Source organism: Ascaphus truei, chromosome 4 (assembly GCF_040206685.1).
Source record: "Ascaphus truei isolate aAscTru1 chromosome 4, aAscTru1.hap1, whole genome shotgun sequence".
Taxonomy (NCBI): domain Eukaryota; kingdom Metazoa; phylum Chordata; class Amphibia; order Anura; family Ascaphidae; genus Ascaphus; species Ascaphus truei.
In genome coordinates this window covers 120,688,752-120,716,499 of record NC_134486.1, presented here as the reverse complement: position 1 = coordinate 120,716,499, position 27,748 = coordinate 120,688,752, and the positions used below count along the sequence as shown (strand labels likewise).

The 27,748-nt window shown below is 39.9% G+C and overlaps 1 protein-coding gene across 17 annotated transcripts in view; it reads right to left on the bottom strand.

Moving 5' to 3' along the window:
• Window positions 1–27,748, bottom strand: part of SYNE1 (spectrin repeat containing nuclear envelope protein 1) — a 603,546-nt gene that overhangs the window by 9,763 nt on the left and 566,035 nt on the right. For 11 of the 17 annotated variants that reach the window (XM_075596504.1, XM_075596505.1, XM_075596506.1 and 8 more), the window contains 10 exons: window positions 26,337–26,667; window positions 24,368–24,436; window positions 21,701–21,843; window positions 18,936–19,062; window positions 17,827–18,038; window positions 16,722–16,922; window positions 9,929–10,057; window positions 8,130–8,342; window positions 6,676–6,768; window positions 4,184–4,242 (listed from right to left, as the gene is read on the bottom strand). In XM_075596504.1, the coding sequence (XP_075452619.1) occupies window positions 4,184–4,242; window positions 6,676–6,768; window positions 8,130–8,342; window positions 9,929–10,057; window positions 16,722–16,922; window positions 17,827–18,038; window positions 18,936–19,062; window positions 21,701–21,843; window positions 24,368–24,436; window positions 26,337–26,667 (1,577 nt within the window). The remainder of the gene's footprint in view (window positions 1–4,183; window positions 4,243–6,675; window positions 6,769–8,129; window positions 8,343–9,928; window positions 10,058–16,721; window positions 16,923–17,826; window positions 18,039–18,935; window positions 19,063–21,700; window positions 21,844–24,367; window positions 24,437–26,336; window positions 26,668–27,748) is intronic. The other 6 variants (XM_075596510.1, XM_075596513.1, XM_075596511.1 and 3 more) reach the window with 2 other exon arrangements.

Sequence of the window (27,748 nt, the reverse complement as noted above, 5' to 3'; positions counted from 1 at the left end):
TATTTTTGTTAAATAAATCATGACACGGTGTAATATGTCATGTGTTGTTGTTCATCTGAGGTTGTATTTACCTAATTTTTAGACCTGCTAAGGTGTATATTTATACAGTACTTTGGCATTGTTTGTTAAGAATGTCTTAAACCCTTACCACTGCTTACAGGGCCTTAAAAACTAGTGCTACTTGGCCTGTCTATGAAGACTCCCAAAAACCTCAGGGTGTTCAACACCTACATTTAAGAACCTGATTATGAGGAGAAGACCTTCCCCTGGTTCTGCTGTTTATCTTTTCACAGTTACTGTAAGCTCTGTAGCAAATAGAGAGAGCTAGAAGAAGACAAAAGGGGAAATACTGTACTGTATGTCAATTATCTGCTGTGTTCTCCCATGAGAGAGTCCTGCAAGAGAAAACTCCTATAAATCAGAACCACGTTTCATCAGACCCCTTCCCTGCTCCATGGTTATTACAGGGGGAGTGAGTGATCTCAGTACACAGTTCATGGTTATTACAGGGGGAGTGAGTGATCTCAGTACACAGTTCATGGTTATTACAGGGGGAGTGAGTGATCTCTGTACACATTTATGCTACTGTATATTTTCTCCACCTTTTCTTCTTCCGAATTTTCTTAATTCATCTCCATTTTCCGCTTTAATATCAATACACGTGGCTTCTCCATTTTGGCTTTATTTTTGTTAAATAAATCATGACACGGTGTAATATGTCACGTGTTGTTGTACATCTGAGGTTGTATTTACCTAATTTTTAGACCTGCTATTGAACAGATGATTGTTATTATGTCCTGATATGTAAAACCATAGAATTCAAAGAGGGTGTACTTTCTTTTTCACACAACTGTATATTTGTTGTACTCTATAACCCTTTGGGTGTCCCATGACCTCGCCACCACCTGAAGGGGTCTGGCACTCTAGGGGCTCATTTTCTAGGGGAGATCTGTCCAGAAGAGGAGAACCCCTCTTCTGTTTTCCTTGTCTGTGATCACACGATCACATATGAAAGCGGCTTCATGTGTAGCTGAACGAACTGGGTATTTAAACAAAGAACATTGGCTGAGGCTATGGAAGCTGAAATAAGTACATTTTTAAAAACGAACCAAGCCAAGCTGACATATATATGAAACGTTTATATTTTATAATTCACTTTGCACAGGCCACACATACAGAGAGAACACTGATCCAAATTCGCTCTACATTTGCTTTTGCGATATAAAGAAGATATACAAACACACATTCATTCATTTAGAAACACAACCCACAAGTATTTCGAAAATGTTCCAAAGGATTAAAAAAATATATGGTAAACATTCCCTATTTTATTTTGTCTGCCCTTAAACTATAGTCTATCAATGATTACTGATCCAGTGCAAGATCAAACACAGCGTACTCTGATCACAGGCATTTTAAAATAATAAGGAACACAGTGACAGCCTGTGCTGCTTTATCAGTTACTACCACAGCTGACTTCAAACACAACCTGTCTGGCTTACACTTTTGATTAAGCTCTCCATTCAATTGAGGCTCGTTTGTATTCCATGCTTGTCTGAACGACAAATTGAATATTGTGCCGTGCTGCAAAAAGATACGTTAATCAACAGTGCTGGTGGAAAGAAAGGGTGCTGCGACTGGGATGTTATTAGAAAGGGGACCTTGCTGAAAGCTGCAAAGCTGTTAAGGCACACGCTAGGCCAGATGTTTGGCAATGCAAGACATGAGCTGGGAAGGCGATGATGGCTCAATGTTTTCAATGCCATGTTTTATATCAGACATGCTCATCAGCTTGTCAGTGAGTCTGCCGGTTACCACTTTAGTTTGTCCAGATGCATGCTGAAAAGTAATAGGGCAAAGGGTTTATGCTTTTCAAATCCATCTTCTTGTGGGCTTATGGTTGCTAATCAAGTTTATCTTGCGTTTTTATGACTCTGTTTATATATCCCTGCCTGTTGCTTCCTTGATCGCATTCTGATGTTCATTTTCATGCTGCTGAGAAATCCCATGCAGTATGTCATCAATCGTGGAGTTCAGCTTTTGCCCAGGCTCTATTCCATTTCCTTCATCTAAGCTCAGATCTGTGCTGAAGTAGAAAAGAGCCCAGACAGCAGCAGTGTGTGCACAGGAATTGATGTCATAAGCAATGCCCAGAGCAGCGTGTGAAAAAGGGGAGGTAGAGAAAAAAAGACAGTGCTTGACTCCTTAGTGGCATAATTAAAACAAATCCAAACACTTTTTCCTATCACTTTTAATCTAACTAGTACTATGCTGCTTATTCAACACCCTCCAATGCACAGCAGACTATACACAGAAAGGGTTGACTATGTTGGGCTTAAAAACAATGTGTATACTACACAGAAGAATGTATTCTTTGCAATTGTTGAAAGTGCCCCCCAAACAATACAATAAAGATGTATTTATCTATTCTATGGCTATCCACTCTAAGGGAGCTAACGGTGGCAAATAGAGAATCTCTGCAAGGAACTGACTTTTTTTTAACATAACTAAATCCTTTCTTCTAAAATAGAATCAAAATTAAACTGTTTTTTAACCCCTTGCGTTCTCAAAATGCAAACTGTAGGTGCTGTGTGGCAAAAAAAGGAAGCTATTCGGTGATGCACATGAACTAAATCGCAGCTGTCTTTATTATCCAAATGATTTGCTAGTATTACTGTAATACCATGTATTGCACCATCATACATAGAGATTTATTTACTAAAGTCTTCCTGTACAACTGGGGCAAAACCAATGCAAATACCACAATATTTATCTAAGACATCCCATTGAAATCAAGTGGAGTTTCCTTTGATAAATCTGGTGCCATTGTTTTGCAGCCAAGAGACTTTAGTAATAACTCCCATGATATATTAAGGTGTTATGTACATAAGCTTTCAAGACCAAATACTTATACATTTATGTGGTGACAAAAGCGCATGTAATCCTCACGAATTGTATTTGATTTGTGGTCAAGGTAAAAGTATCACAAATTATAAAAAATCCTGTTTTCCATGTGACTTTGTACAATTACAAATACATTATTTCCTTGAAAAACAGTTTTGCTTACATCCCTATAACGGAGTTTAGTTCTGCTGTTCTTTCGTTGCGATTTTATTTTGATATAAAGCTGCACTACATACTTAATCAAATAGCTAAATGTATACTCTGAAACTGAGCATTTTCGTTACGTGATCAGCTATTATTTAGTGTTTACATACAACATGAAATACTGATGTAATATGTAACAATGCAGTATGTTGGGACAGCAACTGCAGCTGTTGGCAATCTTAATGTAATGGGCTGAATGAACGTTTATGAAGTGTGTGGGATCGGGAAACGCAGGCCAATGTGCAAGAGTGACTAAAGCACACAAAACAACAGCAACTGAAAATACAGAAGCTTTTCTTGCTGCAGAGATGCATGTTCGCCCAAAACAAGATGAAAAGCAAAAGGCTGCAAGCCTGCACTCTTGTGGTCAGAGGAGTCTAGCAGACTTCATGTGCAGGAGACATAAGCAGTTTTGTTAGTAAGGGTTAGTGTGTTAGTTAGCAGGAGAGAAATGGTGCCACCAAATCTGAGGATAATTTGATCTTTTGTTTTCCTGACACTGAAGAGTTCAGAGGAAGCCAAGCCCACGAAGTGGAGAGAACAGCATCTAATTGGATGACTGGGCCTCTCCCATCGCGTTTGCGGTTTGCCAGCTCTAGAAACTGAATGGAATAGACCCTAAGTAAACCTTCAATCTAGAAACAAAGATGATGATACAAGTCTGTGCCATGAAGTTTGGTTTGCTGCCCATAAAAACTAAGCACACTATTTAAGTCATTCAGTATCACAGTGATTAGTTCAATCAAAGAACTTGATATAAAGGTTTGGGAATAACTGAAATTAAGGACTGTGGTTAAGATGCATCAAAGAAAGAAAAAAAAGGGGGGATTTTAGGTATTGAGGGGGTTATTCATTAAAACACAGTAGTGACGATCCAAGCACTAACGCACGGACACTCCCATTAAGGTCAATAGGAGTTGCCGTACGATATTGCCCGGGCACTGCCGCAGTTTCATGAACAACCTTTGGAATCTCTCCAAGGCAGCAGTGGTCGAGAGGAAGAAATGCCTCATGTGTAATTTATATCATCCTCTTTGTGTTCTAGAAAACCGTGGAAACCAGGAGAATAAGGTACCTGCTAGGTGGGTTGTTGACAGAGGGTCCAGGCTGTGAGAGACTACATTTGCCCCGTGGCTGTTTGCAATGAACAGGGGGTAAAGAAAGAAGAATGTTCAGTCCAGGCAAATAAAGACAAGCTACTGATGTAAAAAAAATAATAATAAAAGTAAAAGTGCAGCAAAGGAAAACAAAATCAAATGAAGTGACCAATACTCAGGAAATTAGGAAACTGGCTTTTCATTTTTATACTGTTCAAAATGTAAGTGAATTACCAACACAGATATGGTACATTTATTTATCATTGTGACAATCCTAATGATAATGATATATTTAAAACATATATACATCAATACATACACATATATATATATATATATATATATATATATATATATATATATATATATATATATATATATATATATATATATATATATATATATATGTGTGTGTGTGTGTGTATATATACAGCTCAACCCCGTTATAGCATGGTGCTTGGGGTCCAAAGAAGCACATCACGTTATAAGCAGATCGCATTAAAAAAACCATTTTGCCCAGAATTGCACCCCTCGGGGGTTCCGCGGCTGCCGAAGGGGGAGAGCTGGGATAACTCTCCCAGCTGTCCCAGACTGGGCAGCGCAGCGGCACCCCCATACAGGACTGACCCGGCTTTGGCAGCAGCTGTCAGCTCTCTCCTTTCACTGCTTCTGCAGTCAGTTTCCGGCTGACAGGAGGTAGAGGAAAATCAGAGCCAGCTCCCTTTGAGGCAGTATGTCTCGGTGTGTGTGTTTGTGTGTCTGTGTGTTGCAGTCCGTGTTGAAATGAAAGTAAAAGACTGAGTGAGTTACTCACTCTGTTCCGCCGGTCGCCGGGGCTGTCGACGTTTTCCTGCCGTGGAGAAATCAGTGAAGAGGCTGAGGGTAGGAGAGCATCAGATCGATGCGTCGCCATGGTCCGTCGTCAAATGACGCCGTCTGGTCACGCGATTTTGCGTTGCCGTGGCAACGTGACGTCACCCCACGACGTCATTTGACAATGAAGCCGAGGAGGGGAGGGGGGGGGGGGCGCAGGCAGCCAGCAAGCCCTTGTCACCCCAGCAGGGCACAGGAGAGGCAGGAAAACGGCAGGTACTACATATTATTGGGAGCCACGCTCACATCGCGTTATAACCGGATTTGCGGTATAACGGGTCGCGCTATAACGGGTTGAGCTGTAAATCTATATATATATATTTTTTTTAAGAATCTTTTTTTGCTACATTTGCCTACTTACATGACAATAATGAAATAAACCCCCTGAACATTCATTTAAATGGGGATTTAACATCATCTGACTGTAATTAGATAACATGCCAGCTTTTCTTGTCTGCTTATAAATTCAACTGAATAAAAAAAAATATCAGGTTTGAACATGATAAAATAATAAAACAATACCACATTTTTACCAATTGTAAATTTGGAGAAAATTGTTTGTTGTTTTATTTAAAGCTGCTGTTCAAGCAATATCCTACATGTGTGTTTGTTTTTAAAATAAATCAATTCTGTACTATAGAAAATACTTGTAGCATTAAAAAAAAAATTAAGGCATTTTTTATGTATTCTAATGTGACAAGCATTTTTGTTTCTATAGCAACCATTTACAAAGTCACATGCCCTTCCTCTTCTGAGACAGGCTCTGGCTCTTGAGCCCTGCCCTCTCTCTAGCAGTGAACCAATTGTATCTAGTGACTGCCTGGTCACATGATCTTCCCCACAGAACTTTGCATCCTGGGAAGTCTTCTGCAGCCCTAACAGTGAATTAATGAACCCATGAGCCGAATTTTCGCCAATCGATTACAGAGGAACGGATCGATCGGCAATTTAGCTAATCACTTGTCAGTGTGCAGATTGTATTGATGCACATATTGGATGGAATTTTTTTTTTTTAAATGGCTGCTTGAACTGCAGATTTAAGTAAATGTTTTAGATAATGGACTTACAATTTTCCATAAATGTTGTGATTTTCATGATTGTGTCATTTGAAAAGATAAGCCACTGCTTAATGCATAGGCACGATTGGCTGTGGAATTGAAATATTCACATCTGAAAAGCCAGTATTCCTTTACATTTTGTCACTAGGACCTAATGGAGACTAGTGAATGTAGAAAAATCAATTAAGGAGATCATATAGTTCATAAAGACAGAACTTACAGATGTTATTCAACTAAAGTGCAAATGAAATCCACAGTTCCAAAAACCACAGAAAACCAATTAAACAGAACTATAAGGATAGACCCAAAATAATCCCAGCGTCATTAAAAAAAGAAAAAGGTATAATTTTCTTGCTCTGATTTCATGCAGGAATGAAGATGTCAGGGAGTTGGAAAAGCTGAATGCAGCAATGTGGACTGTTTTTGGGTTTTGTGGGATGTGTTTATTGCCTTTCCTAACTGGGAAGTGATGAAACCTTTGCTCTTGCTATTTCCCTGAACTTTTTTATTTCCCTGTACGGAAACCGGGCCTGCTTTACCGTTCTCTGTCTGCTGGGTGTGCTTCTGCCAGACACAGGACTGAGGGATCCCGAAGTATCTAATTCATCAGCTGACGACCAGGAGGATAACTCCTAAATTTAGAAGTGAGATTTTATTAGCGTCTGATTCCAACCTAGAAAAAAATCTGCTCTTCTCTTAAATAATAATGAATGTATATGGTGCGGTAAGCCCATATATTGCTAGTAAATCTGTGGCAGCTAAATAACTCAAAACATACCAGCACACAAAAAACATGGTTAAAAGATAATATTGTGAACATTGTTTTTTTGACATTGTTTATGATTCCTCTGGGGACCAAAACGTTGACGATGAAAAGTTAAGTTCACAATGTAATATTTCGTCTTTTTTCTTTTGTGCTGGTATTTCTTGCTGTTCTATTAAACAAAATAGAACTTGCTGTAAAATCCTTACTCAACCCTTTGGGATTGTGAAATACAGAACGAAATTCGAGAATCAAATGGGTCAAACGTTTCTGAATAAGTATGTTCCATTAACTGCATCGGAGAAGAGAATATACAATATTGTTTGTTAAAACGCATAATGCGGCTGGTACAAATTCAAACACGTTTTTGTTGTTTAATTAAGTAAAAAAACAACATTTGATCTTGTTCAAAATTGTACGTCAAGGACCACCAAAATGTGCATGGCATTAGGTACAGGTGCAGCCACGAGTATCCGAACACTTGCCTTGGAAAATCTGGGGCAATCTCCCAGTAATGCTGCAACATTTCTGTGACATTTCTGCAGACAGACTAATGGCTCAGTGGATTAACACAGCGGGGGTCCCTGACAGTCCCATTAAAACTGATCAGGGAGCCCTGCTGTGTTAATCCGATGGGCCATTAGTCTTTCTGCAGAAATGTCAGAGAAATGTTGCAGCATTACAGGGAGAATGCCCCAGATTTTTCAATGCAGTGTTAGAATACTCGTAGCTGCATTTGTATGAAGACTGTTTAGGTTTCTGCACATACATGTTTTGCTTGGTCTTTAGTTAGGCATCAAGAGTCAAGTGCACACTGTACAAGCAAAAGGGGTATTGAATAATTCTATATCATGTCATGTAGATTGTTCCATATTAAACAAGCAGTTGCAACAGGAACAGGAACATTCTTCAAAACAACTAGAGGTGCTAATTTTCTATCATTAGCAATGCAAAGGTTATTACATTTTCATGACTGTCAAGATTGAATGATAATGAAGATTAAGAGGTCATTTTACTTGCCATAAACCTGCTAAAAATACATATAATAAATGATGAGCTTACTTGAACAAAATACACCTTGGGTTTTTGGTAGGGTGACAAAATTCCAGGCAGTTAAAAAAACAAGGACATTTGAATAAATTAATTCTACTTTTTCTGATGACACTGAACTTGACAGGGACTCTGGTCACCCAATGTGGAAATTGCTAGCAACTAAAAGCTTGGACTTACCAACTGATTGCTTGAAATGTCTAATATTTTCTCTATTTCTTTGATATGACGAGTGACGTCCTTCAAAAGCACCTTGAGTCTGTTACCAATGACATGCACCTTCTCTTTGGCTTCAAGGCAATCCTTTCCCTCGGCATTCACTAGAAGCTGGCAGGACATGTCTTGCAGAGATGCCACCTTCAGTTGAGACTCTACCAATTCACGCTTGATTTGCTGTTACACAAGAACAAGGTCAGCATTTTCTGTGCAACTTGTTTTAATATATACAGGGGATTGGATTCTGCAAAAGCTGAATACTGGGGTTACTTAGGAAAATATGAGAAAACAGAGTCCCTGTTTGGATATGCACTCCACCTTATATGTGTAAATTATACATACTGGAAAGAGGTGGTGTGTACCACCTCCGCTGATTTGAAATAATATTTTTTTATTTATTATTGAACAAAAGGAAAACAAAAAAGTAGCTTAAAACTAAAACTCGCAACAGTGCTTATTGTAGAACTGCAGGTCAATGTATAATAATATTGTCCCTGCAACTTGTCTTAATACATAACTGAAGTATCTGAGAAGGCTCATTTACACAAAACCTTGGAAAGAGTCAACAGGTTTTAACTGTTGACCCTTTATAATTAATACCTATTTCAATTATTATTTTTACTGTCAGCGAATTTAAGAGGAACCTGCAAAAATTGTATTTATATTATTTAATATTGTACTGTATATATCAGCGATATATGGAATTGAATCTGAAAATGAACCTTTACTAAATATAGAAAAGCAAGAAATTGCCGGAGAGAGTCTGATTTGAGTTTTGAAATCATCAAATATCCTGAATAATTGGATGAAAATCAACAGAAAATCAATACAGATTAATTTGTAATTTTTAGGTCTGCCTAAAATGTAAAAAATAAATATGTGCAACATAAAGTATCAACTTCTGGGACAGATCATTTATTTTTTAATACTTCTGATTGTGCCCAAGTATTCAGTAGAGAAGGAAAAAAACTGGAAGGGCACTACTGTAGGTATCAAAAAAGTAGAAAGGAGGGTGGTTATCCCATAAAAAGATTATTTATTGGTCATGGAAAAGCAGGGCAATGGAGAGCCCTACCAACGTTTCACGCTTCACAGAGCGCTTTCTCAAGGATTTTTTTCCTTCTCTACTAGCCTACCCCTTGGACGGAAGCACACCTGGGGACCCCTCACCTTTGGATCGCATGGACTGTGCAGCACTCAGAGTGAGTCAATCGCTTGCTACATGTTTTCCTGTTCAGGACTTTAGACAATTGTTACGTTATAGGGTGTTATTATGCTCAATCTTCCTGGTGTTATTGTTAACAACAGCGTCACTTATTAGTGAGCTTACCATCCGGGACTGCAACCCAGTACCTGTCTTCTATCAAGTTTATTTTTAGGGGTCCTCTCTACAAGTATCTGGTTATTCATTCATTTATCCTACTGTTGGGATCTTTAGCATTACGCAGTCACATGTTCCATTTCTTATTCAGACCAGGTGTACACGAATTAATTAATACCATGGTTGCTGTGTGCTATAAGAAATTGCAGAATGCTTTCTCTAGCAAAACATAAATTGTTATGTTTATATTCGTTTCACATGTTACAATGTGCTCAGAGAGTTTATTTGGACTTGTAGAAAACAACTAAAATGTTTGCAAAATTGTCGCAGGAAATTAGCATTAGATAAAACACAAATCATTGAGAAACTTTGCTAGCACTTTTTTTAGAGTATTAAAATATATATATATACTAGAACATTAAAGATTAAAGAGGCATACTACCATCAAAAGTTTGTGATGGTCATGGAGAGTGTCCGCGTCAAGGTTTGCATTAATAGGAAGGATCTCACTTTTTCTTCTGTCAATATTTTCTAACCAAAGAAGCAGTCCATGGCTCATTTCATGGAAGTCCTATAATAAGACAAATGGTTATTCTTTTATGAAATCACTGGACACTAAGGTCTACTTTTTCAGAACCGGGTAATCCTGTTTGAGCAGAATATGTATTTATTTTTGTATTGTATTGTATGTCTTTATCTATATAGCGCCATAAATGTACATAGCGCTTCACAGTAGTAATACATATCATATAAACAACAAATAATATAAATAACAGGTCATGGGAATAAGTGCTTCAGACATAAAAGTAACATTAAGGAAGAGGAGTCCCTGCTCCGAGGAGCTTACAATCTAATTGGTAGGTAGGGAGAACGTACAGAGACAGTAGGAGGGAATTCTAGTAAGTGCGTCTGCAGGGGGCCAAGTTTTATGTATCATGTGTCCAGGATTATCCAGTGCTATTCATATGCTTCTATAAGCAGATGTGTCTTAAGGTGGGTCTTAAAGGTGGATAGAGAGGGTGCTAGTCGGGTATTGAGGGGAAGGGCATTCCAGAGGTGCGGGACAGAAAGTGAGAAAGGTTTAAGGCTGGAGAGAGCTTTCGATACAAAGGGGGTAGAAAGAAGACATCCTTGAGAAGAATGCAAGAGTCGGGATGGTGCATAGCGAGAAATTAGAGCTGAGATGTAAGGAGGGGCAGAAGAATGTAAAGCTTTAAAAGTGAGGAGGAGAATTGAGTGTGTGATACGGGATTTGATCGGAAGCTAGGAGAGGAATTTCAAGGTGGGGGATGCTGAGACAGATTTAGGAAAGAGTAGAGTGATTCTGGCAGCAGCGTTTAGGATAGATTGTAGGGGAGACAGGTGAGAGGCAGGAAGGCCGGACAGCAGGAGATTGCAGTAATCGAGACGTGAGAGAATGAGGGCGTGAGTTAGAGTTTTAGCAGTCGAGTAACAGAGGAAAGGGCATATCTTTGTGATATTGCGGAGGAAAAAGCGACAAGTTTTAGAAACGTTTTGAATATGAGAGGAGAATGAGAGAGAGGAATCAAGTGTAACCCCTAGGCAGCGTGCTTGAGCTACTGGGTGAATGATCGTATTTCCAATAGTAATGTGAAAGGAGGTAGTAGGGCCAGGTTTGGGAGGAAGTATAAGGAGCTCTGGTTATGCCATGTTAAGTTTCAGTCAGCGGATGGCCATCCAGGATGATATTCCAGAGAGGCATTCAGAAACTTTGGTCTGTATAGCAGGTGTACGGTCAGGGGTTGAAAGGTAAATTTGTGTGTCGTCAGCATAGAGGTGATATTTAAACCCAAAAGATGTGATTAGGTCACCTAGGGAGAGTGTGTAAAGAGAAAAAAGAAGGGGTCCCAGGACAGAACCCCGGGGTACCCCCACAGAGAGATCAATAGAGGAGGAGGAGGTGTTAGCAAAAGAGACACTGAAAGTACAATGGGAGAGGTAACAGGAGATCCAGGATAGAGCTTTGTTCCGAATACCAAGAGTATGGAGAATGTGGAGGAAAAGAGGGTGGTCCACAGTGTCGAATGCTGCAGAGAGGTCAAGTAATATTAGCAGAGTGTAATGACCTCTGTCTTTGGCAGCATGGAGGTCGTCAGTTATTTTAGTGAGGGCTGTTTCAGTAGAGTGAGCAGTGCGGAAGCCAGATTGTAGAGGGTGTAGAAGAGAATAGGTGTTGAGAAAGTGTAGCAATCGAGAGAATACAAGACGTTCAAGGAGTTTGGAGGCAAAAGGCAGGAGGGAGACAGGTCGATAGTTAGAAGGACAGGTAGGGTTAAGCTTGCTGTTTTTGAGTAATGGTATAACGGTTGCATGCTTGAAGGAGGATGGAAAGGTACCAGAGTAGAGGGAAGAGTTAAAGATCTGTGTGAGCATAGGGATTATAGAAGGAGCAAGAGGTTTTAGGACATGGGAGGGAATGGGATCAAGAGGGCAAGTGGTAGAGGGAGAAGAGGAGATCAGCAGTGACACATCCTCCTCCGAGATAGCGGAAAAAGAGTCTAGAAAGGCAGGAGGAGAGTTGGGAAGCAGTGTGGGATGGGAGGAGGCAACAGATGGGATGTTCTGACATATGGATTCCACCTTTTCCTTTAAAAAGTCAGCAAAGTCCTGAGGTGAGATGGAGGAAGAAGAGGAGGCAGCCGAGGGTGGTCTGAGTAGAGAGTCAAAGACAGAAAAGAGTCGGCGTGGGTTGGACTTGTGTGTTGATTAGTGATGAAAAGTAGGTTTATTTAGCCTGAGAGAGGGCAGAGTTGAAACAGGACAGCATAAATTTGTAGAGAATGAAGTCTGCAAGCGTATGAGATTTCCTCCAGAGGCGTTCAGAGGAACGAGTGGAGGAACGCAGCATGCGTGTGTGGGAGTTTAGCTAGGGTCTGGGGTTAGAAGGAAGAGGACGGCAGAGAGAAAGCGGGGCATGAAGATCAAGAGAGGAAGATAAGGCAGAGTTGTAGTTCCTGACCAGGTTGTCAGGGTCTGAAGCAGAACTGAGAGAGGAGAGGGAGGAGCGTAAAGTGGAATCAAGAGCTGGTAGGTTAATAGAGCGCAGGTTTCTGCAAAAACGAGGGCGAGATGGAGATGGAGAGAAGTGAGAGAGAGAAAATGAGATGAGGTGATGGTCAGAGAGAGGAAAAGGGGAAATGGAGAAATCGGAGAGAGAGAAGTTTTTAGTGAAAACCAGGTGTAGGTAGTGGCCATCTTTGTGGGTACTGGCTGCAGTCCATTATTGAAGGCCAAAAGAAGAGGTTAGAGAGAGAAAGCGGGAAGCACAAGGGAGAGAGGGGTCATCAATGTGGCAGTTGAGGTCCCCAAGGAGAAGAACAGGGGAGTCTGAGGAGAGAAGGAAAGAGAGCCAGGATTCAAAGTGAGAGAGAAAGGCAGAAGGGGGATGAGGGGAAGAGGAAGGTGGGCGATAGATGACCGCCACATGGACAGGGAGAGGAGAGAAGATCTGGACTGTGTGAACTTCAAAGGAGGGAAAAGCAAGAGAGGGAGGAATAGGAACGTTCGGTAGCGGCAGAGAGAGGAGAGCAGGAGCCCCACGCCTCCACCCCTGCTATCAGAGCACGGAGTGTGGGAGAAGGAAAGGCCACCATAAGAGAGGGCAGCTTCCAGAGCAGAGTCAGTCTGAGTGAGCCAGGTCTCAGTTATGGCAAATAGGAGCAGAGAGTGAGAGAGAAAGAAGTCATGCACAGAGAGGAACTTGTTGGAGAGGGAGCGCGCATTCCAAAGGGCACAGGAGAAAGGAAGAGAGGAGGGAGGGTGGCAGGGGATGGGTAAGAGGTTGGAAGGGTTTACACCAGAAGGAGTAGAAGTTGCATGTGGAAGGCGAGGACGAGAGCAAGTAGAAATAAGGCAGGGACCAGGATTGGGAGAGATATCCCCAGAAAATGCAAGTGTTTTTGTAAAAACAATATTTGGTTTACAGCAATGACTATGTCAGGGGTTTCCAACCTTTTTATGGTTAAGGAACCCTATAATTATATTGTAAAACTCTGCAGAACCCCAACCCTCTCTAATAGCGCGTCAGAGATCAGATGCATTGTAAGGAACCCCAGCCCTCTCTAATAGTGTCTGAAATCAGATGCATTGTACATTTTTCAGTATTTGGTACAATTTCAAATGACCTGAAAATTGCACAGAACACTTTAGGGACGCCTGGGGAACCCATGGGCTCCTAGGAACGGAATGGGCCATTTTGCTACAACCGAATGGCCGACCGGTGCTACACTGCAACTCACCCCCCCACCACAGCCAATCCGCCATCTGGAGTCCCCACTGCTGGCCGTTCTAGGGTAAGTTTTATCACTGTTTAGGATAGGGGGTTAATTTAAGGCGTTTTAGTGCTTATGGTAGGTGGTTAATTTAGAAGGTTTTAGCACTTGGGGTAGGAGGGTTAATTTAAGGGGTTTTAGTACAGTACTTAGGGTCTTAATTTAATGGATTTTTAGTGGTTAGGGTAGGGGATTAGTTTAAGGTGTTTTATTGGCTACGGTAGGGGGTTATTTAAAGGGTTTTAGGGTTTAGGGTAGGGTGTTTAAGGGTAAGGGTAAGGGCACTTACCTTAGCAGTGATGTTGCTGGCATTAGGGTAATTCACAGCGAAGTGCCAGCAGCCATTTGGCCACGGCTAAATGGCTGCGACAAAATGTCCTGGACCGTCCTAGGAACCCTGGTTGGAAACCACTGGACTATGTGTTGGCTGATAAGTGTAACAAATAATTTTGGGGGTGGGGGGGTTGCATTTTAGAGGTGCAATTCTTTGAAGAAAAAAAAAACCCCTACAACTATTCAGCACAGCTCTGGGGTTGCCCTTTTTAAGTAGAGTAGTATGGACTACACCTGCCTGGTAGTTGTGTCTATAATGCTCATTAGTCTGTTTATGGAAGGCAATGTATTGCTGTGCAACTGACATTACATGTTAAACATGGGTTATTTGGAGCCTTCAATGTTCTATGGGCCTGAACACCTTGGAGGAATGTAACATGGATAGAGTACATGGTTTTATTTATTCATTAACCTCTTGGTAGCCTCACTGGCACTCATGGGGTAATGAGCACTATTGAAATCTGTATTTTGATATTGTGCTATTAGGGTACTCCTTGTTTGTCATAGGGGTTAGTAAGCCGTTAAGCAAAGCTAAACCAATAAACTACTGTAAGCCTTTTAATTATGAAATAGAAGGTAGGTAGCCTAGTGTTAGGAATATATTAACCCCTTTCTACCACACTCTGGCCAGCGAGTCATGGGTTGACAAATGACTAGCTGGCCACCTTGGCTCGTAGCGGTTATTATATTAAAACGTTGATAAAAGTGTATTTGATTAACTGGGGTGCGCAAGATTTTCTAGGGGGGCGCGTCAGTTACAAAGGCTCCGCGCTCTTCCCCTGATCTATTCTATGTATTCACTTTCTCATAACCTATACCTAATGCCAGAGTTAAGTATGGCTTAAATAATGTAACCTTATTTCCCAGTATTAACCTTAATGCCGCATGAATATGGTATTCTTATGATTACGACTCGCTAGCATATTAAGGTCACTAACAACCTTTTCTAATTATCCCCCTGCTTTTTATGGGCGTAAAAACCAGGTTAACATTACATTATTTTCTCTTGTGAATGCTGCGTTACTATTACCGTGATGGTACCTTTATAAATGTCATGTTAAATAGTCCAACAGAGCTTAGTGTATTCGAACCTAAAACTCCAGATATTTTACTGAAGCAATGGGAAGGAAGAAAATAATGCCCTTCCCCTGCTCCCTCCCATGGGTGCACCTGAGAGGAATGTTGCTTGCAATGCCACGTTATGAAATTTAAATGTTTCTATTGTAATTGCAAAGTGTCTCTTAAAGCGACAGACCAAGCAATAACTTACATGTGTCTGTTATTTTTTTTAAATAAACTAGTTCTTTACTATGAAAAAATACTTGTAGCATTTTTTTAAAACAACTCTGAATGATATTTTAATGTATTGTAATGTAACAAGCCTTTTTTGTTTCTATAGCAACCATTAACAAAGTCACACCCCCTTCCTCTTCTTAAACAGGCTCCGGCACACTCCTTTTTGAGCCCTGCCCTCTCTCTAGCAGTGCACCAATTGTATCTAGTGACTGCCTGGTCTTCCCCACAGATCTTTGCATCTTTGGTCATCTTCTGCTGCACTGCATTTAGAGATCCCCAGAGTCGGGAGAACGGAACGATCGGCATCTTAGCTAATTACTTATCATTGTGTGGATTGTATTGATGCCCATTTTAAAGCTGCAGTTCAGTCAATATCCTGCATGTGTGTTTTTTTTAATAAATCAGTTCTGTAGTACGAAAAAATACTTTTAGCATTTTCTGTTTTTAAAAAAACAACTTTGAAAGACCAATTTCTTGTATTCTATTTTAACAGCCATTTGCTAAGGCACTGCCCCTTCATGTCCTGTCACAAGCCCTGGCACACCCCTTTGTCAGCCCTGCCCTCCCTCTAGCACATGTCAGTGCAGGAGTGCTCATGAATATTCATGAGCTTCCACTGACTGACAGAAGCAAATAAAAACATATGCCAGCTCTAATTATGTCACCAAATTTCGCCTATCAATACATGGAGAACGAATTGACTGGCAGCTATACAGTTCTTTAGGTAATTAGAGATTGCACACATGAAACTATTGAAGTAAAAAAAAAACTTTAAAAAAAAAAACGACTGAACTGCAGCTTTAAAGGGAAACAAAATAAAAAAATAAAAACCGGTAGCTTTTCCTGCTGCTTTAACAGTGCAGAAAACCATGTACCATATTTACTAAGCAGTAAACTTCATTAAACATCTCCCGTGCCAAAAGACACCTTACTATTGATCGGCGATTCTATCACAGTTTGAACCTTTTGACATTAAAAAAACGTACTAAAGCATGCCATTCACTTTTTTGCAGTCTATTTCACTACAAGCTTCTTCTTTTTTTAAGTCCCATTGTGTTTAAACACATTTTTGCATTGGGTTAGTTGAATTTTCGCATAATCGAATAATAATAATAATGATAAATATCTATGGAGGCAACATTTTTTCACAGCGGATTCGAACTTTGGCTAAACAAGTTTGCCCATCTCTACACCTTTCAGCCCTTTCACTTGAATAGGCTGTACGGTGCCATATTTGGCGTAGCACTCCTTAGTAAATATGGCCCAGTGTTACTTTGGTTTGTAACGTAAATAATGTTCCCGGTCAGTACAGACCTGGCACTGCATCAAAGCCTCTTGCAGGGAGCAACGCCACTGCTCTAATGTGCTGCAGACACGGTCCCACCGCAGGTTCATTTGGCTCAGGCGCTCTTGAAGTTCCTTGCTTTCTGGGGTATCTGCTTGGGTGAATTCTGAGCTACATAGGTTAATGGATAGGACTATGGCTTTACGATTATCAACAGCCTTCTGAAGCTCCTAAGAGGAGATAAGTGGAGAAAAAAAAAAAAGATGTCCATTAAAACGGATAGGCATCTCCCAAAAATATAAAATAATACCAATAACATTAGTGCAGCGGAGGGAATAATGACGAGAGGCCAACACTGACCAACACTGATCAAGACAAATCTAATATGTAAATCAAGTTCCTGGCCCCCTAATTGTGCTATTAAATACGAGTTACTAGATCACTTTGCTGGGTAATGTCTTTGACTTGCTTTGCTAGTCCCATGCTGTGCTTAAAAGCTGTGTGAACGGTGATGCATCATCTTAAATGGGCTCCATGTGTATGGATATTCCAGGCAAAAGGTGACACATTGTGTGCTCATTTGCATGTCATTTCCCAGAATCCCTTGCTGCAGTGATATTCTTTATTGTCTAATCACTTGGATATTAATCATTAACCGGTTTGCTTATACAGACAGGGACTGCAACCCATTGTTATATTACCGTTGGCAATTAAGGAGTTAAGAGATGCATCTACTAAATGACTCAACATTCATTTAAAGGCAAATCACTCTGCAATAATACCATATACAGTATATAATACATAATAGTTGTTGCATATAATTCTGACAATGTACACATCAGTTTACACAGCATTTTGAGGCAACAATGGGCCATATTTACTAAATAATGTTATTCTATAGGACACCTTCTGGTACCAGATGGCACTTTATAGGCCATTTACTTAAATGGGGTCTCTTTAAGTGCCAGAAGATGTCTTATGGAATAGCTTGCCTAGTAAATATAGTCCAAGGTGCCCAAGCCCCAAAGTGCTCACAATCTAATTTTGGTAGCTGAGACATCTTCAAATGCAGTGTTTTCATCACTAAGTTACTCTTTCAGCCCAGTTACGCTTTCCTTTGTTTAAACACCTCACCTTTAGTTTTTTAATCCTCAATTCAATCGTTTGGATATCTGTGCAGACATCCAAACGGTGCAGCTGTTCTAGTTCTTCCTCAGCGTCTCCTAGCCAATCCCAAATATTGTTGAGGTCTGAGATAAACTGTTGCCACTGTTGAAGCTTTTGTTTCATTCTGAGCTCTTTGTTAAGAGCTTGAGCATGGATTAACTCCCACCGCTCAATAACACCTGCACAAGCAATGACATAAACACAGTAACATGAATGAACATACTGTACACAACCTCTGTGCAAATAAAAAGTAGAGTATAAAGCGAGAGATGTATTGTCTCAAGTGTTACACAGTAGGTGCTGCCTTCGGGGTCGTCGACAGAAGGGGAGAGCCGGGACAAGTATCGCACAGCAGGTGGTGATTTAGGGGTTAACAGAAATTGTGTTTTATCTTTTACAGAAATTGTTTTATTATTACTGTAAATTTTATATTAAAATTAAATAAAAAGACCAGTGCTGTTTCAGGATAGCCTAATGCTGTTAAATCGAAGTGGACTCATTGTACTCTTTTTAAAATAAAGAGAGGCTATTTAATGTGTGCTGTGAAAACCAAAAGGGGTACAGATGCAGCCACCAGTATTAGAACTCTTGCCTGGAAAATTCTGGAGCAGTCTCACAGTAAATGCCTAACATGCCTCAACATTTCTGTGAGATTCTTAATGGCCCATTGCATTAACATAGCGGGGATCCCTGCAGTCAGTTTGAATGGGACTGCAGGGACCCCTGCTGTTAATCCTATGGGCCATTAAGAATCTCACAGAAATGTTGAGGCATTTACTGTGAGACTGCCCCAGAATCTCCCAGAATTTCCCGGGTAAGTGTTCTAATACAGGTGGCTTCATCTGTGTATCAACAATTTTTTTCTTACATTTTTTTTTTTAACCTTAAGTATGTCTATTAAAAAACAGCTAAAGTATTGCTTGTTATGCCATATTCCTATTGGAAAACAGATACAGCCTATGTTATTTCTAGAAATAAGTATATAGTATTTATGGAGCTGTTTAATTCGCTAGATGTATTGCACAAGTTGTGAAGTACATGGTATATGGTTTGACAAAAAGTTTTAAGTTACTCACCTGATGTTTGTGTCTCTGAACTATTCAAATTAATGAATCCAGACAGCTTCTCCTCTTCCTCTTTCAGTTTGTCGCTTACCCTCCTCACTGTATCAATGCTCCCTCGACACTCTCCCAGCAGTTTCATCTGTTGAACACAACATGGGTCACTAACAGTTGTGCTGATTACCAATGATTGCAGTGTCATCCAATGGGGTGTCTGACCTACTTCCAGATCCACAAAAGGGTGCTAAGCTTTGGACCACCTCAGCTCCCATTCATATACAGTTTAGCACCCTTTTGTGATCCGGGCCTTTGTGAGTAAGAAAAAAAAAAGAGAACAACTTTACACATTGTACAAGTATCTTTGTAACCATTTTGTGTGGTGATTACTTGAAAACCAAATAAACAAGCATTTAAAAAATCTGATGTGAATTATTTTTAGGTTTCATTCTGCATTACATGAGAATTCAGACAAAGGGATTCTGCTTTCACAATATATGATATCAAGGACTATGTCAACAGCCAAGTACTCATTTTCAATGCAATTCATTCTTTATCGTTGTTTCCTGTAAACCAAGGTTTCAATGCTAACCAATTTAACGTTTATGTTGGTGTATCAATTGATTTGAGCTTTTAGCTCAATGAATGTTTTGCAAATGCAAATATTTTAGTAATCTTGTCTTTTTTTGCTGTATCTCAACAACCTTTAGTAGTTGCGTTCAGAAAACACTCTGGAGTATTAAAATTTTGAACCGATGTAGTAAGACTTACTGTCTCCAGAGTAGCGGCCAAAAGCAAATGGCCGCGGCACTGGGGACAGTGTCTCTCGTGATCACCCTGCGGGGGGTCCAAGCTTCTGAATTGGGCCCCCCGTACTCTTATTCTGCGTAGTGGAGCATGGGTATCACACAGTTTTAATAACTCGGATTGGAAATAGTCGAGCGCAGAATCAGTGTCGGGAATTAGTCGATTCTGTACCAAGGGCAGTTGGTAAGGTCAGCCAGAAACTGTTGTGGGTTAAAGTTTCTAAACGTTCTAGTGAGGAAAACTTTAGGGATTGATTGGGGTAGTTTAATTTTCCTTAGACAGTACATTATTGCATGGTCACTGAAAAAGTCAGGGGGATTCCAGAGGATTGGATTCTGCTGGGATTTGAGGATAGAATCCAATCTAGCAAGGAATGGTTGTGAGATTTCAGGTTTGTCCGTGTGGGTTGGGAAATGAGTTACATTAGGTTAAGTCACTTGAGTTCTAGCTGGATTATGTGGTTTTTAGGGTCGAGCCAATTATAGTTGAAATCCCCAAGAACTAACAGATCACTCTTCTCATTCAGAGAGGAAATGGAGCCAAGAAACTGGGTGATATCAATCAGGGAATGTAGAGGGGTTTTAGGGGGGTGGTAGATGCCAGCAACCAGGACGGGCTTAGAAAAGGGGAGGCAGATTTTGCCAACTAGGATTTCAAAAGAGGGTGGACTTGGGGGCAATTTAACTGTGTAAATTGTAAGGTGACTGCAATAAAAAATAACACCCCTCCTCCTTTCTTTGACCTATCTTTCCTAGAAATGGAGTATCCCTGAATGGCAATATTTGCATCAAGGGTTTTAGGGGTTAGCCATGTTTCTGTGAGAACGATGACTTTGGATTTATGCATAAGGCACCATGCCCTTAGTTCATCCAGTTTGGGCAGCAGGCTCCAGATATTTATATGGGCGACAGATAGACCTTTTCGGAATTTTAAGGGGGTATTGTCAGGGGTATGAGACAGAGTTAAGAAGGGGGGGCCTGGATTAAGTTCAATATCACCTGCTAAAGAGTGTAATAGTAGGAGTAGAAATGTGAGTAGTTGTTTGCAAGTTGTAAATTTGGGATGTTTGCCATTAGAGTGAGCGGTGGTTGGTGTGCTGGCTTTCAGAGTTCTCCACCAACATTCAGTAGATAGTGCAAGGCTTTTTAGTAATCCAGGGTGTATGGGGATGTTGGGGGTGGGCCAGGAGGGAGGAGTTTGTAGTGGATAGGGAGAGTAACATTTCCATGAGGCCACAAGAAAGAACAAAATAGAGATACATAGCAGGTTCATTATCACAGAGGTAGGTAATGTTGCTTGAAGCTGTTGTGAGCCAAGTGAGTGTATGCAGAGGTGTGCCTTTTGCTTGTCAAAATGTTTTGCTGCATTGCAATGCTAGGGCCTATTCAGGGTTTGCACAGGGAGTTGGTTGAGGGGTAGGGGCAGTTGTGTGCAGTCTGTTGGGAGACGCTGCAGTAAATAAGGTGCACAGGGGGGGGGGCTTAAAAGTAAAAGTTAAAGTAAAATCTGCCTGTTACAAGTTAGACGACTAGCAGCACACAATTAAAAAAAAACAAAAAAATACCCCACTTTTGCTAAATACAGTATGGTGTGCAGGCAAAATGAACGTTGCAGCCGTGGATATGAGCTTCTCCCCTCACCTTCTAAACCCTTGCCCACTGATGAATACGACCCCACTCCTCTCCTTACAGTAGGAGCTAGTGACTAAAATTGTCATTAGGCAGCACAGGTTGTGGGAAGAAGCTACAATTCCAACCAGCAACATCTCCACTCTCTCAGCACTGGGGAGAGAGAGCAGACTGCTTGGGTGGTAATCAGATGAGGGATACAGGTAAATCTGCCTGTCGCCCACAAATGCGTTAAATCATTTCTTTGAAATAGCAGATTTACGGAAATGGATAAAATCCCAAATTTGGCATTCAGGTGTTATTCTTATGAACTTGAAATAAATACAATTCTTAAGTGCCTATACTTACATAACCCATGTAGCTGGAATCTAGCTCCGGTCCGGTGGGTGTCCTGCTGCGTATGACATTTTCTGTCTGTTGCAAATGGAAGCGGCTGCTGTCCAGTGCTTTGTCTAGCTGACGAATCTGTGTTTCTAAGGAGCCTGACTCCCCTGTGATAAAATGGAAAAGCATCAACCATCATCTCCAGATTCTGAAAGCCTGAACATTAAAACAAAGAATGCTAACAGTGTACAAAGCAGTTTCGCCAACATGCAAAAGACAAAATTAGTTACAAAGGAATGCCACGTGGATATACATCAAAATAATGGTTCAAGAATAAACCAGTAAGGTTTCCACTAAATGGAACACATTGTATAGATCTAGATGCTGAAAATTGAAGATCCATGCTGGTACCTAAAACCCACAGTGGAACCATGGGGGCTGTGCATGATTGCCTTCACATGCTCAAGCAAGTTGTTAAAATATATGGGGGGTGACAGATGTGGATTGCTCAGCATGTGACAAATGTGAAGAACATCTTTAATACATTTGGATAGTCAATGATTTTGATGCAAGATAATCTTTAAATGCACATAGAGGATAGATTATGTAAAGCTGAATGCTTGGCAATAGTATTTTATATTATGTTCTCATATATGTATACAGCAGATTAATTCACCTCTACTGGAAGCACTCATACTGCTGTCATTTGTTATGAGTGGTCAATAAAACACTGAATAGAAGTCCCTTTATTGAACTAAAATATATGCATTGCCCCTTGCACGTTGGGTATTCTACACATAATTGACACCAATGTCAAAGTCCGCAGTTTCTGAACATATATATTTTTTACTATGCTAATGCTTTTTAGTAAAGCTGCTGGACATAACTGCATTTCCCTGCTTCTCAACTGCATTGACTTAAGACATATTTTTAAATCAATGTAAAGTATGTATAAACAACTACAATATCATTATTGTGGTGGCTTTATTTGGCTGCAATTACTGATTTCATTTGTCAAACTTGGGGGCCTATGCAGAGAGCAGCGCTATTTCAAAACTCGCCATTTTTTGGAGAAAATCGCGCAGAAAACAGCAGAAAATGGCGAGTTACGAAAAACGCGCCAATTTTTTTTTTCTATTTCTAAAACTCGCCTCGCGGCTGGCGAGAACCTCCATCTCGCCAGTTTTAAAAATATCCTTATGCAGAGAGGCGCGAACGGCATCTAGCGGCTGTTCGCGCCAATAAAATGGCGCGATTTTCTCCTTTTTGCCTCGCCAGGAAAAGTTGGCAAGAAGCTGCCGCTCGCGGCCATAGCAAAGGAAAAAAAAAGGCGCGAATTTTTTTTAACACATTTCTGCAGCGCGCATCTCGCCAATTTAAACTCGCCACACGCATTCATGTTAAACATAGCAGAATTTGCACATTTCTGCATATGGAGAATAAAACTCTCCAAAAAAGCTACTTTTTATTAAACTCGCCAATTTTAAAATTCGCTGCTCTCTGCATAGGCCCCTTGGTTTTTAAACCAAATGAACCCTTTATTGTGCACTAAACTTTACTGCATTTTAAATAATTCCTGGGGCAATGGCTCTGCCCATCCTTCTTCTCCTTGTGCCAGTGAGAAATGTGTGAGGGGCAGTAAGAAAAATATGAACGGAATTATGCCGCACAGATAGATTGGATGCCTCCATTTCGGTGCTCTAAGGTAGATTTATTTTAGTTGCATAATACTTGCCAGGTCCGAGGAAACAAACTTCTCTGGTTAACGGACTTACATTAAATGTAAGACAGTGCTGCTAAATGAGTCATAATTATAGAGACCTCACTGGGTTCAGTGACTTTAAAACACATGAACTCGAACACAAGTCATCTGCAGGTGCTGAATGTGCAACAAACGAAATCCTTAAAGCAGCAAAACTGTGTGCATTTTTTTTTAACTCCTAATGCCATTTTGAATATTTTTTAAAAAAATGTACTAATCATTCTTTGTTTGCTACAGCAACCATTTAGTAAGTCATATCCACTTCTTTTGAAACCAGCTCTGACACACACCTTTGTGAGCTCTGCCTATTGGCAACAAAGTATCACTAACAGATCAGTTTCTGTGTTCCAAACAGCAGACTGTCTATTACTCTGCAAGCTGTAACAATAATGTGTTACACGTAGTAATACAATGTTACATATCAGCTGCACCATTTCACAGACTGCAGCACAAAGTTAAAAGGCGGCCATTTCGTTAGGCACACACTGTATTTTTTTTACAGATTTAGAACAGGATCACCAAACGTTTGCCATCTTAGGTAAGAATGTAGAATAATACATTACCATATGCTTTACGAATACAAATAAGAAAAAAAGAGAAAAAAGGGTGAATGTACTATTTCTGCTTTAAAAACACAAAATTATTTATTGTAAGAAGCTCTTAGCACCTGTCTTTAACTTATGGTAGGTTTTGGCTTTCAGTATCTGCTTTAGAACAAATCACAGTTAAATGAGGACAGTTAAGAAATGGTTAATAATCAAAAGCTATATGTCTGCTATAAGCATGCAGAATGGAGCAGGCATGTGATTTCTGTGTTAACAACATAGATCAATGATTTTGGTTAAAGCGGTGATGTAGAGGTAGGATTGCTACTATTGTAGTGCTAGGTTACAATAATGCGTTTAATTGTGGCTCGGCCATTAGCCTACCAGAAGTACTTTTCAGAACACTTTCAGTAAGTTTTACATAGGCTTCTGGGCTTTCAGGAATCTCTACATCTGTAAAGATAAAGGACAAGCTAAGTGCTGTTCAGTTGTTTTTTGACCCTACGTAGCAACATAGAAAATCTCTTAGAAGAAAGGTTTCCAACTGTGGAAGTACTGTAACCGATTCAGGATGTGAAGGTAACACGACTACACTAATCTCCCAGAGAACAGACATCGCTCATCATATCCACGCCATGAACATCGTTACTTTTCTTTCTCCAGCTTTATAGTTTTCTGTTCCTGTTTCCATGCAGGCTACACTGTTCAATCTTGCCTTCATAAATGCTATATGACATTTTAACTAAAACGATTGATATCGCCTTGTTTTCTTTTGAGCAGTTTGGGTTTATCTTTTGTGACTCTGGAAGATTTGATTTGTAATGGTAATTATTTGTGATTCCTTACCCGCCTCATTACTCCTGCTTTTTCTGGAACAGGAATTTACATGTCTCCTTTCATCTTATGTTTAATATGGCAGTAAAAAAGGAATAAGGCTGTTCAAGAGGAAGCAGGACCCAAGATGATGTCATTCTCTTCCAATGTCATAGAAGACATCACAGTTCAAAGATGGCTGCCTGCTGGTTCATAGCCATAAAAAACAAATCCTAACCATTTATAGTTCAGGTTCAATAGTGTACAAGTTAAAATTTTGAGTATAAAAGGGTATAGCCTGCCTTTAAAAATTACTGAGCATGTACGTATTGGCTTCACAAATTGCAACTTACAGTAGGTGCACTGCAATTTAGGATTTAATATTATTTATGTACAGGACACTTGAAACAACCAGCAACTGACTATTCATTATTTTGCCCCTTCCTAAAAATTTAACCAGTCAGTTACAACCCAGTATCATTGAATCAACTCTTTAACAAGTTGCAGTGCTAAGTACTACAGTATATAGCAATTCTTTACAGTTCTGGTAATTGTATGAAGGTGACTACTGTATTTATCAAAGTCTTCCGTCTGCAAAAGTGGGGCAAAACTGGAGGAAACAAAAGACATCAGATTTATTCAAGTTAAAAAAAAAAAAAAAGTAAAAGATTACCATAAGACACACTAGGGTGATGACATGGTTTTTCTTTTTTGCACAAGTGTTGCAGCTGGCAGACTTTTATATATAGCCCCAAAATATATTAGTAGTAAAGTACAACATAAATCAAACGTTAACAATACAGCTTCCAAAATGGGAAGCAGTGGCTCAGTGAGTAAAGAAACAAACTCTGTTAACAATGACACTGAGATTGAATCGGGTTCCAATCCCGGTGTCAGCTCCTTGTGACCTTGTGCATGTCACGTTATCTCCCTGTGCCTCAAGCAAAAAGTGCAACATGAAATAAAGTTATTATTTTATTAAGTGCAAATATAAGCTATATGTCAAATATATAAACGCTTACTATACCTAGGAAAACCAGTATATTATTTCCAGTAATACACTGGCGACACACTTTATTCGAGCTCGGCTAGTCCCACGAATTCGGGTATACCCGGGTGTATTGAGGTTTGTGACTGTTTTCTGCCCGAGTGCATTGAGGTATTTTCAAGGCAGGGATTGAAGCATTTTATTCCCGTTGGCTGCAATACTGCACAGTATATATATATACTGCATTACTATTCATAAATTTATGCCATCTGGTAGACATGCGAAGCATTGCAGCCTATTAAATCCTAATCATTATCATTTAACAGATCAGCCGCCCGTCAGCCAGGCATGAACCCAGGCTGGGAAGGCAAACGCAACGGGGCTTGTCAGAGGTGAGGAGCGGCGCATTCCAGGTATCTGCCAGGTACATACTGGGTATTTGCTCGAATAAAGTGTGTCGGTGCAGTAGTGCTTTAAAAAGAGACAATGCCTGTGACTACTCAATCTTTTCTCTTTTTTTTTTTTAACCAAGAAGTACAGAAGATATATTACCAGCTATGCCAGCTGCACCTTGCCGGAAGTAATTTTTCTCTTCTTGTTCTTCTTCTCCATCTGAGTGTAGTGCTTGCGAAACAGCTGTCTCAAGGTCTCGACTGAGGTCGTAGTCGTGGTCCCATTCTAACGGGATTGAATCCACGCTTGCAGGGGTATCTCGACCTGATCTTTCACTCCTCAAGGGCACCAATAGTGACAGTGAGTGATTGGAGGAGGGCAGAGGTGAAAGAACACCCCCGGTGGTCTTAGTGTGCCAGTGCATATCAGACAGATCTGTTTCATCTAGATCAACCTCTCGGTCAGAGAAGTCGTGCTCATCATCAGTCAGCTAGGTAAAATCAGCAGTGAGAAGAAAAGGGGTTATATGTCAATATAGCTCAGCGTTTAAAACAGAAAGCATTCAATACATAGCAAATATAAAGCAATCAGGGTTATTCATTAAACTGCAATATGTAATATGTCTGCAGTCAAAAGTGAAGATCAACACAGTTTATTTTAGTTACTTCTCACGCCCATAGTGTGGCCCAATGAAATCTAAATACTATAGATAGGCTTATGCATTAAATAAATTGGGGACTCTGGGGTTTATGTATTAAGCGTCACAAACATCTGTTTTTTCATGCAATTTTGGTGCATGGAAATCTTATTTTGAACTGCGCTTGTGTGCGCTGCGCTTGTGTGCGACTCTAATCTGAAAAAATTACTTTTTTTTCATGTTTTGGCCACACAGAAATGGACTGCGCTAGACCTACAGATGTTAATGAATGTATTAAAAAAATAAAAGTTTCTGTGCGCCCAACACAACGAGAAAGTGCATCAAAATTGTCTGCCACGTTCAACTTAGCATGAACCCTAAAAAAAACTGTTAAATAGTTTTAGCACAGAATAAAGTTGATATGTATCAACCCAAAAATGGATTTGATACAACACGGACATATCATTATATACTGTAGGTTAACAAAATGTATTATTTTCACCGTATGGCAATTATAAATAATAGTACAGTAACAATTTATATTTACTAATACTAGTTCTAAATTAAAAAAAAAACGCATAATTATGTGTTCTTTTAAATTGTATTAAACAGGTATTCAACATAACACAATGTGTAAAAATGCATTTCAAACGGGTTATGAATCATATACATGATGCCTTCATACATACAACGCACATTTTATGAAGATTTGAAAAACTTTTTAGCACCAAAATGTTGATGCACCACAAAAATCAAATATGATCTTAGTACATAGGCCCCATGTACCAATGTCTTCTAGCTGCAAAACTGCAGTAAAAAGGAGCAATGAAAAGTGTTTCAGATTTATTAAAGAAAAAGGTCTTGTAGGATAAATGGGATTGTTTGCTTTGATAAAGTTGGTGAAGTTAGGCAACCAGGAGATACTGTACATTAT